The sequence below is a fragment of the Pholis gunnellus genome, assembly GCF_910591455.1.
Source record: "Pholis gunnellus genome assembly, chromosome: 11".
NCBI classification, from domain to species: Eukaryota; Metazoa; Chordata; class Actinopteri; order Perciformes; family Pholidae; genus Pholis; species Pholis gunnellus.
The window spans coordinates 13,389,430-13,400,638 of record NC_136538.1 but is presented as its reverse complement, the minus strand read 5'-3'; the positions used below and the strand labels follow the sequence as shown (position 1 = coordinate 13,400,638).

Sequence of the window (11,209 nt, the reverse complement as noted above, 5' to 3'; positions counted from 1 at the left end):
CCTATACCACAGGGTAGATATTTCCTTGTTGAGAGGGCCGCAAACCACCGACTCTAAAATAGGCCCAGCCTCACCGTAGCCATGGTGCACGTGACTGGTGAGAATATGCCAAACACCACCCCTGCCCGGGAGTATGTTACTATACTCTATCATCACGGTACAGAAAGCATAAAGATTTGAGTCACCAGTGTAGATCCAGATACAAAATGAGGGAAAAAAAGTCCTGTTTATGTCTTTCTAATCAAGATCACTTCAGTGCTCGGTCCTGATTCTATTTAGGTTTCCTCCCGATGTGTTCCGAGGCCTTTTCGGCGCGTTTGAATCTTGTTTATTTATTTTTTGAGTCCTTTCGGGAAGATTTGGGGCAAATTTAGCTACAGAGAAATGTTTGGCCCCAGGGTGTTGTGTTGATAAACTGTTTTCCAGTTTGCACGTTTGCAAGTCAACCTCAGTGGGCACCTCTTTGAGGCAGCACAGTTTATTCATAGACGTGAAAAATTACAATCATGACAGGGGAGGCAGGAACCGAAACATCAACCAAGACTGTAATAACACTTACTAGTATGTAGTGTTCTCACAGGGTGAAAAAAAAATCATACGTTACATATATGTGTATTTGTGTGCACACGTGTAAACTTTGAAGCTGTAATTGAGATATTTGTGTGTGCGACTGATGGTGTGACTGGGTGGCAGGATGGTGGTCCCTCCCTGACTGGTAAACCCGAACAGGAAGAGCTGACCCCCTATTAGCGGCGCCAAATCAGAGGGATCTCCAAGGCCGACAGGGAGAGGAAAGGAGGGTGCGAAGGTTAAAAATATAACTCATTGCTATGTGTGACATTCCTCCATTATAACTTGTGAGGCACTGTTGCGTATCAGACTAATTAAACTAGACCAGACAGGTGTCCCTGCCTGTGTGCCAATACTTAACAGCTCAGAGTGTGTGCGCTGGTGAGAGTGCATTACAGGGCTCGCAGGGCTGAGAGTATCGGAGCGAAGCAGCTCTCTGTGGCAGAACCCTCTCTCTTTCTCTCTCTCCACCTCTCTAATTACGCCGACCGAGCCGGCACTGCCCTTACCCACAATCTGTGGAGGCATGAAATAAATACATGCTCTCCAACAATAAACAAGTGCCTTTTCAAACGACAGCACCTCCTCATGCTCACCCCCACTGCCGTCTCTCCCCGGGCTTTCATAATGCTTTTACTTGGCGCATGCTAGGCCCGTACTGTATAGAGGATATGTTGTACTGGTTAGAGGTCTGAGAGTGCAGAAAGCTACATAGAGCTTGATCTCATTAGATCAAGCAGCAAAGGCCATCTTTGCCAGAACCTCCAAGGTGTGCTAAATCTGGAGGTAAACTTTTTATCAAATCAGGTTGCAATTTAGAGTGTTAGCAGTGCATACCTTAAATCTGATAGTGGTGGAAAATCCTTAGAAGATATCCATTTTTTCCCCCACTTGTTTTTAAAAGGATATGCATGCACATTCAAAGGGGAACTCTACCAATTTAGTATTGCACTTTCACATAGTCAGAAGAGAGGTCAAAGCATCAGAGCCCAAAATAACCTGATTTTAGTTCCTAGAATGAATCACGCTTCAAAAACTCAATGCGACCTAATAGCATCTGCCATTACACCACCCAGCCTCCTTTGTAAATGCCCATTTTTTTTCAAACCAGACACCGATAGTTTTTATTGTAGTCGTTCCGTTATTGCATTCATACATTTTGGAGGGCAGGACAATCATTTTCTCAGCTAAACTTCATGTGAACATTTTTAATTTGCTGCTTTCATTTTGCAGCATCTTGAACTCTCACACTTGCATGGACTACACACGCATTCGCAGGTGGCATGAGCCTTTAGTTACTCTCAATTCAAAATGTCATGTGGGATAATGGTTGCTTTTCCCACACATCTAGTCACGTCTCCCATTCCCACTGGTCTGGGTGCTTACAGATTCCCTAATGCATCTTTCATGCTGGCCACACAAGTGTCTGCTACTAGTGATGACAGGGTTACCAGATTCCTCCCACAACAGCCAGGCCAGCTTTGATTTACAGCTTCTGGGTCTCGAGTATCAGGGATGACTTAGAGGAACGACTTGGTTCCTGGAGATCACAAAAGACAAATGTGTATGCATTGCATAGGCTTGTTAGGTTGGTGACATATTTCAGTGCAAACCTTTCAAGTGCAACACCGCCACCATGTGGAAGGGAGGAGAACCACATACATACCCAGAAGATTCCAGTTTATGGCATATTAGTGGAATAACTGCATTACTCTGACATTTCTTCCCCAGTGTGTGCCATTACTCATGCAGAGACTCAGACATAGGTGGTTCAAATACATTTATTAAATATAAAAGACTCTTTTCGCAGTGCAGTAACGATAATACAAAATATTTGGAAGATTAACAGGATTGCAGTGCTCTGGTTATCAACGTGTATATTATAATTAAAAATGCCTTTTCCTGAAAAAGTTTCAAACAAGGTAAAAAGATGAACAACATACCGAATAGTTCAAATTAAACCCAGGGAATTCTTATGTCCAATTCTGAAATATCCATAAGTAAATAATAATATGCTACGGTAACATCCAATGCATTTTATTAGCCTGCAAAAATTGAATGCACCACCATTGTTAACAGCACCAGTCCAAAAAAGAAACGAGCAAGTTCAACAAGTGCAGTCTTAAAGTTTGGTGTCCAATTCCGTTTTCACAAGTTTTAGCCACGAGACGGAAAGTTAATACGAGAAAAGCAGAAGTGCAGCATGTGACAGTGTTTGCACCAAATGGCTCTTCATAATGCTTTCCTCTTAAAGCCAGAAAGAAACAGAAGAGGGGACTTACCCAAACACTAAAAGGCCAGTAAATGAAAAGCTGTATTCAGTTGTGTTCTGTTGTGAAAGAGAAATGGAGACAAAGTCAGCATAAATAAGGAAATAAATACTCTCACTACGCTGTGCATAGTTTACTAGTGAATGTAGTGTGGACCTAAACCAAGAGTTTGTAATCATTATCTAGTGGACAATACAGACACATGCCAATGGGTTTTAATGCACTCCCTAGTGTTGAAACTTATTAAAAAAACAAGGCTGTTTTTAGTGCAGCGTCATCAGATGAAGCATTCTTTGGTTCACTGAAATACTGAAATAGAGGCCCTAAGGTTAAAAACACTGCTTTTTAAGATTCAAAAGTTCTGTGAGTGGATTATGTTACACATGTGGCCATGAATGTGTGTGTGTGTGTGTGTGTGTGTGTGTGTGTGTGTGTGTGTGTGTGTGTGTGTGTGTGTGTGTGTGTGTGTGTACATGGCTGAACATGATTGTTAGTAAGGCACAGTCCTGTAGTATGAACTTTATCAATGGCATTGCCATGTCACAGGCATTAAGTAGGCGTGTGTATGACTGACACAGAGTTGGCACTTAATAACCTTTTGCATAGTCATAGAGCAGGTCAGATGCTCCCACTACTTCTTCCATGCCGCACAATGAGTCCTCCGTAACTTGTGACCTAGTCCATGCATTAATACTTACAATTTCAAACCCTCGAGACAACGGTGTAGTTCTTATGTCTAGCTACCCATGTGTGATCATCTTAACTAAGGCTACGTCGCACAGTATAAAAAGGCATCGCTCTGGGCCTGTGTAGCTTATTGGCTAAAAGAACCTCATGTGCGTAGGGGAGGCACTGAAATGTCGTGTAAGTCTGTTGGTAAGTCTTTGGTCTGGCAGACAATGTGTTGATATAGGAACAGGAACAACAAATGGGAACTTGAGTACCAGACTGAACCGCAGACTGATGGGCAGTTGTGGGCCGTGAATAAACAATAACTGTTAAAAATCAGGTTCACAGACTGCAAGTTGAAGAATTGGTTGAGTTACTGTACTTTGAAAATAGGGGTGGGGGGGGGGGGGGGCACTGATTTGTGATGGAATTTCTAAAGGAGGAGGAAGGAGGGTCCCCAGGATCATCACTGAAGAACCTGAAAAATCCATACAGAGTCCTTTCATTACTGCGGTGCATGACAGAGCCATTACTTTTCCTCCCATAGTGGACCAAGCAGTTCCTCCTTGTGTGGCACATCTGTGAGGTTAGGTTGTGTCCCCTAAAGCTGGAATAGGTCCCCATGTGCCATGGAAGGCTGCGAACGGGAAGGTTTTCATTCAAAACAAAGACTACGCCAGGTCATTCTGTTGCTCCCCTACTGAGCAATATCGTTGAGTAAAAGCTTTGGTTGAAATAAAAATCTTCACTCTCCCAGTCCTTTGTGGCACATGTGTGACCATCCCTGCCTTAGAGCTGGCTCTGTTCCTTCGACTAGTCCAGTCCATTGTGCATCAGTAAATATAAAATAGCCCAGAGAACCTGGTTCCAGTGAGTACCGGCTCCTTTGGCACACGCTGTGCATCCCAGTTTCCTGCACACCACTGAGGCAGAGAGTAAACTGAGCTCAGGGCTGCCAGGGCTTCCTGTCTTTGCCTTTCTGATCAGGAATGTGTTTGTAGCGACATTTGTCCCCAAAATGGCAGCCGGTGGTTCTCCAGAAGTAACACTCGTCTTCATTCACTGGGCCACGTCGTCGAGGTCTTGAAAGAGAGGAAGATAACAATTGAAATTCTATTGTTTGATTTCAGTGACAAGAGAGTTTCTTAGGTGCGGCTGAAGTGCGTCTCACCCAGCAGCTGCCCCGGCCTGCTGTGTGGCGGGGAGGCAGGTCTTGAGCGGGATAGGAAGGACCCTCTGCGTGCGACGGTCAGGATAGCGCACCACTAAACGCGTGTTTTCAATACAATAACCCTGTGATAGGAAGCAAACGCACAACTCTAAGTCCATAGGGATATTCTTTAAAAACAGACAGAAGACTGAAAGAGGAGGGCCAGATGAGGACTCACATTTAGTTTCTCCATGGCACGAGTAGCCATGTTTGCATTCTTGAAGTTGACAAAGGCACAGAATCTCTCATGCAGAACACGGACACTCTCGATCTCACCATACCTAAGATGCAAAGCAAACCGCTTTCTTTAACCACCTTGGTTAAGTATTAAATACGCACACAAGTGTTTGCTGAAATGTCTTTCCAATGATTGAATTAGGAATAGGACGTTGTGTTTATATAGACCCATTTCAAGTCATGAATTATGTTAGTTAGTGTTGTAATGGACTAGAGTCTTACAATATAAAAATGTCCCAGAGATGTTTCTCAGTTAACTCGGTGGTCACATTTCCCACCCACAGCGATGGGCAAGGGCTTCCGAAGGAAAGACAAAGAGAAAGAATGTTACTGAGAGCAATTAAATCACAAATCAAATCTTCTGACCCGTGGCTTTGATTGGACAAACAAATTGCCACCTACCCTGGTTGCACAACTGACGGATCTTGGCTCCCAGCTGCAGAACAAAACAAAACAAAAAAGCTTCATCAATGGAGAGAAAAAAGGCTGTAGGATTTGTAACATATAGCGGTTAGCCCATTCCTGCTGGCATTCCTCTTCAGTGTTCCAGAGGGGAAATGCTGGCCCTCTTTAATACGGACATGTGATCTTACCCCTGGCAGCATCAGAACAAGATGCCAGAACAGCCTGCACAGTTGAAAATTTCTCCAGCAGCAGGACACTCTGCACCTCTTCAAAACCAAGCTCCTGAGGAAAGAATAGAAAAAGAATCAATGACGGAATTCAATTTGAGAGTAAAGTTCAGAGGAAGCTACCAAGCTTACAGGAAACACCTTGCCACTTTGTTTGAGGGTGTGTTTACCATTAACTGCAGCACTTTGCAGTTGAAGAGGTCATCGACAGCCTCCTCACAGTCTTTGTCAAATTTCAGCACCTGCTCCATGGCCTTCTCTGCCTCACTGTACCGCTACAGCGCGCACAAAGACCCACAGAAATGAGTTAGTAAAGGCTAATCTTACCACACCAGAAGTGTAAAGCTCTTCAGTCGAAGTTTTCTTTGATTACATGACAAATGCCCACCTGCATGCCCATGAGAGCACTGCCCTTGCGAAAGTGTCCTTTGGGCCAGTCGGGGGCCAGCTGAATGGAGCGCTCAGCGTCTGCCAGGGCCTGAGGATACTGCTCCAAACAGTAATAGCAGTAGGAGCGATTCCCAAAGAACCTACAGGACGCAGTTTAATGCAAAAAAAAGAACATCTTACATGTGCCTAGAATGTATGGATTTCCTTTATGATCAAATAGTCATGACGTACCTGTAATCCTTTGGATCACATTTGATGGCTTCTGTAAACATACCGGCAGCTTGTGCGTACTGCCCCTCTTGCACCAGCTTTATGCCTTTTTCTGCTAAAAAGAAAAAAATGCTTGTAAATAATTCTCTGGTGAGTCGGCAGCCCCGAGGGCTCAACTGACCGCAGTGCTGCATGCTGACATGCTTGCACAAAGAAAACTAAAATCAATAATTTGCTCTACTGCTACGGTTCTTTGTCAATGAATAACTTATTAAAAAGGCTGCCATTGTGCCCCGTTATGCAAAGAACAATTGTTACCTGTCAGCGACGACGCGCTCTTCTTGGTCATAGTGTCAGTTCCATTTGTCTGTAAACAAAACATTAGTTTTTTTTATCGGTTCATATTCAGGTACGGCTCAAGTGATTAGATTTGTCTTTTCAAATCAGATGCATAGACTATGCATAAATACTATGAAGTGCTGACAAAAGAATGCATAAATACATCTTAAACAATGTCTTGGTTTTATACTTCTACTTTGTTTTGTCATCAATATATAATAGTCTGACATGTATTTTAATAACTAAGCTTCATCCCACAGCTGACACACACACACACACAGTCCAGAGTCCACTTTTCCACTTATCAGACTTTGGAACTGTCACGAGGAACATATCGATGCCACAAGAACAATCGTGCACAGCTATGATGGGAGGCCTTGCTCTAGCTTCTCATCTTATGTGGTCTGTTAGCATTCATTCACCTCTCTCCTGGCCTCGTTCTCCTTGTTCTCTTTGGACTTGCGGTTTGTTCCTTTGGGTTTGATATGGCTAGCAGCATTAGCAAAGAAGGCACTGCTCACATCCCACTCTGGCTCCTGTGGGACACAGAAAGTTTTGCCATCCAGGCCTACAAGCATGCAGGCTTTTATATCAAACACATACTAGCCTAACTGATTGACGGACCAGAGACGAGGGAATTAACAGAGATATTCTCTAATGTGGCGTTTGGCTGGAGTTAAAACCTGCATACTGAGGCTTGGCCACTGGTTTATAACTACACATTATAGCAGCAGAGACTTCAGACATGCAGAATATTATAGTACTCTTCCTCTACCTCTTCAGTGGATCTGGCGTGGGTTTTCGGATGTCCTTTGATTCCTGCAGGAGCCATCACTGGAGTGGCGACGTGGTTGTGTGAGACAGCCTCCTTTTTCTCCTCTTTTTGCACTCCTTGTTTCTCCTCTTCAGCACCAACATCTGCTTCGGACTCACTATCATCCAGTTCAGACTCTGCACCCCCATCCTCGTCTTCATCGTCCTAATGTGTAGGACCATATAAAGAATCAGTTTTTTTTCCACAGTAAAGGCAAATGTAGAGTGCATTCCTAGAAGGAATAATGTGATTATTACCCGTTCGACGCTCTCATTTTGCTTAACCTGCTCCTGCTTCTTACGTTTCCGACGGCGCTGAAACAGATGCAGTGCTCGACACATCAGAAAATGCATGACTTGGATAGCATAATAGACTTTACTTACAAACAACAAGTAGGATGTTTAAGGGGTGTGAGGAAGTGTGTGCTAACCTTCCTCTTGGCTTTGCGTCGCTCTGCCCTTCTTCTGACCTTCTCCTCTTCACTCAGATCCTCCTCTCCATTTAATGCATCCTGAACAAACAGGCACACTTGAACATTGCACCTTCACCCTTGCAGCCCCGACAATGCCCCCGGCAGTCTGACACAATTTGTTTACCTGTGACAAAGTGGCATCATCACTTGGGTCAAGGTTTGCGGCACCACAGTCCATCTGGTTCTCCTGCTGCTGGACGGGGGGGCCTGATGGGAAACACACACACACACACACACACGCACACATCAGCTCTTAAGAAGCTGATTATACTGCTCTCATTGTTGTCACATTTAGAAACAGCTCTCATCAAGTAAATGTCTATTCTTAAAATGATGCAAGGTACATATTAACTGCACCGTATCAAATAGTTAGGGGCAGCCAAGTAGCCATCAGCTACACATGCCTTAATGATAATAGTGAAGCTTTGCAATAATGTTGCTCTGTACACGATGCAAGTGACATCTACAAGCTGCATGATCTTTGTAGGTCATCTGGATGGCATGTTCCTCCTTCCTCAATCACATTTAAATCTAACCACAATAACAAAAGGACAAACTCTAAATGACAATGGGTGGCGACAGGAGAGTGACGTAATGGTTTCTCATTAAAAAAAAGATCCAGGAAAGGTAAACACGAGACAAAAATGCACAGAGTTGTGGATTCAAGTTGTTTTTGTTTTGGTCTTAAGAGAGACATGTTTGCTCAAACTTTTCCACTGCAACACGCTCAACGAGCAGGCACTGCTGTGGAGAAACATGGCATCTTTTCTCTGTAACTTGGTTGAAAAATGCCTTGAATGGAATGGAATGTGTGTGTGTGTGTGTGTGTGTATGTGTTTTGGGGGACATAGATCAGATCAAACCAGAACCCATGAGCTGATTTTGGCCCACTGACAGCAGACAAATGTAAAGACAAAGAGGACTCAAAACACTGGACCCTGCCTGCAGGATTCTATGCGGTGTCAGATTTCCATTTGCTCGGTAGTGACAAATTCATTCTTGGTCTGTGACTCATGTTATGACTCGAGAAGCATTGATGGGAGTGATTGCAAGTCTCCCACTGCTCAATAACGCGTCGCTCTTTAAGCATACTACATTTATCATGGGCAAAACAAAAGAAGCAGCCACTGGACTTCCTCATTCTGTCTCTGTGTGATAACTGCAAAATAATGACTGTCTGAACTAAGTCTCATTAGCTTTAGTAAACAGTGAGTCCACCATTGCAAGGAGTTAGCGTCTCAAAACGTAAACAGAAAGTGGAAGACATTTCATCTGTCCGTCTCTGGATCACGACTCAAATGTCAAGAAACAGCCACAGCTCCTTTCCATCCGCTGAATCAGGTGTTTTTGCTAAATCCTCACTATAGTGGGACATCCTCCTAACAAACAAATGATCCAAGATCAGTGGACAAAAGCAACAAGAGAGTCTCTAGTTTCTCCCCGTCAAGGAGACTGCTGAGTGTGAGCTCTTATCAACAGGAATGTAAAACACCGGTATCACCACGGGCTGGAGCTTTAAGCTGGAAATCAATCTGCACACAGCATCACTGAGACAGGAGGCGGATAAAGAGAACAAAACTATATCAGGAACACAATCGGTACTAAACCACAAGTCAGGTCTTAAGTGGTTTGAAAGAAACACTGGAAAAAAAAACACTGAAATAGTAACATGATGAATCATCAACCTCTCTACAATGAAGTGCGTGCATCTTTACACACATGGACTGCGTGTGAGGTGACAGCTCTTCATCACAAGGAACCACTAAAAACATTCACTCTGTGAGTTAGTGAAAGCCTGACTATAACAACCTGAAAATGTGACACCTGCAGACCGAGATTTATAGAGTCACATTTCAAAAGGTGACGTTATCATACCGTCATTGGCAGCAATGGATGCTGATGTGATTTTGACAGGGAGCCAGTGGACTAGCATGTTAAACGGCCTGCACTGCCAAGACAAGTTCGGAGAAGAGGAACAAAGTGTGGGCACATGACATGTTTAAAGACACAGCGTGACGCTAACGTAACCGCAGGGCAACGTATCACTGCGCCAGTTGTGGGCTGCTGCCACCACCTATGAGGCATCGTTATCATACCGACATGCCACGGGGAATGTGCTTCTAGTCCGTCTGTCTGGAGATTAGTTTGGGTCTTTTAAAGCACGTCTCCTCCTATATTCGACATACTTGTACTTGCGTGAGTTGCGTTATCACTCTCGTCGTGAATGTAAAAGTATACTGAAGTGGGTTTGTACGTTTTTACAAAAAAAAAAAAACGTTATGGCACCGACTGCGCAAAAACTTGGAAGTGGTGCAAGCGAGGGTGTAACTGGCAAGAGGGGAACTTTCATTGTTCGACCAAGAACTCAGTTTTGAACTTAACGACAGAGACAACAGCAACGTCCTATCACTAACAGACCGCTGAATACACCGCGTGTTAGATTACATCCACGATTTCATTGTCACTCGCGCTTTATGATCGCAGACGGGATCAATTTAACTTGTGGTTGAGTTTCGAAAGTTTTTGAAAAAGTGGGACGTTTCTTACCGCTCCCGAGTCCCAACAGCCTGCATATGTCTCTGGTGAATTTCATGAGTGCAACCATCCAGCATTATCGTCTCCAATGTCCCACAAAAAGTTATTTAGACAAATGTTTAGGTCAGCGTGAACACGTTTAGTAACATTGGGACAATCGATACGGAATCTGCGGGAATCTTTGGTGGTTTAGTCCACTTCCTGAGCGTCAAACGGCGACGCTGGGTCCACCCTGAGCAGCAGCGTCTTAAAGGCACAGGACACCGTTATCAATTATGAGATGAACGTTTCAGTTCTAATCATGACAATTATATATGCCTATGAATAATAATTATGATAATACAAGTACATATAAAAATATGATCAATTGTATTGACTTCAGGTGTTTTGTTAATAATGAATATAATATATTAATAATGTACCACTTGTGACACCGGATGCTTATTCCAAATAACATTACACAAAGCTGGACAATATTTCAGTACATTTACTTCAATATGTACGTTGGGTTTGACAAACAATTTGTATCTTAATGGATTTATTCTCCAGCTTTTAGTCAGATCTTTATGTAAGAAATGTGTAAGTGAATAAACACATAACTCAACTATGAACAAGGTCAACAATGAAGCTTCGAGCTTATTTTTTAGGTTCCTACAGACTCCAAAGGAGAAACCAGTTTGGTAGCTCATGCATAATTATATTAAATTATATAATATAATTAAATAAATAAATAATAAATGTTAAGGTCCTGACACTTACTGGGACACTTGAATAGAACACTCATTGTTCATGTTATTTGCAGCACCTGTGTTTTCCTACCATGACAAAATAATATCAGTTGTGAAGAGAGCCGGTTAGATT

At 43.3% G+C, this 11,209-nt stretch overlaps 1 protein-coding gene across 2 annotated transcripts; it reads right to left on the bottom strand.

Moving 5' to 3' along the window:
* Positions 1 to 3,238: 3,238 nt before the first annotated feature.
* LOC306703326 (uncharacterized protein) lies at positions 3,239 to 10,531 on the bottom strand. Of its 2 annotated transcripts, none has more exons than XM_079169263.1 (16): positions 10,361 to 10,531; positions 7,938 to 8,020; positions 7,772 to 7,852; positions 7,599 to 7,655; positions 7,303 to 7,506; positions 6,950 to 7,063; positions 6,507 to 6,555; positions 6,210 to 6,303; positions 5,977 to 6,118; positions 5,759 to 5,863; positions 5,550 to 5,643; positions 5,359 to 5,392; positions 5,179 to 5,253; positions 4,898 to 5,000; positions 4,681 to 4,802; positions 3,239 to 4,591 (listed from the first exon to the last, which is right to left on the bottom strand). In XM_079169263.1, exons 1-16 carry the CDS (start codon positions 10,416 to 10,418, stop codon positions 4,456 to 4,458), a joined length of 1,551 nt encoding a protein of 516 aa, XP_079025389.1. In that variant the 5' UTR covers positions 10,419 to 10,531; the 3' UTR covers positions 3,239 to 4,455. The 2 variants fall into 2 exon arrangements, with proteins under 2 accessions (XP_079025389.1, XP_079025390.1); XM_079169264.1 differs by having other exon boundaries at positions 6,210 to 6,300.
* Between the last annotated feature and the right edge of the window lie 678 nt (positions 10,532 to 11,209).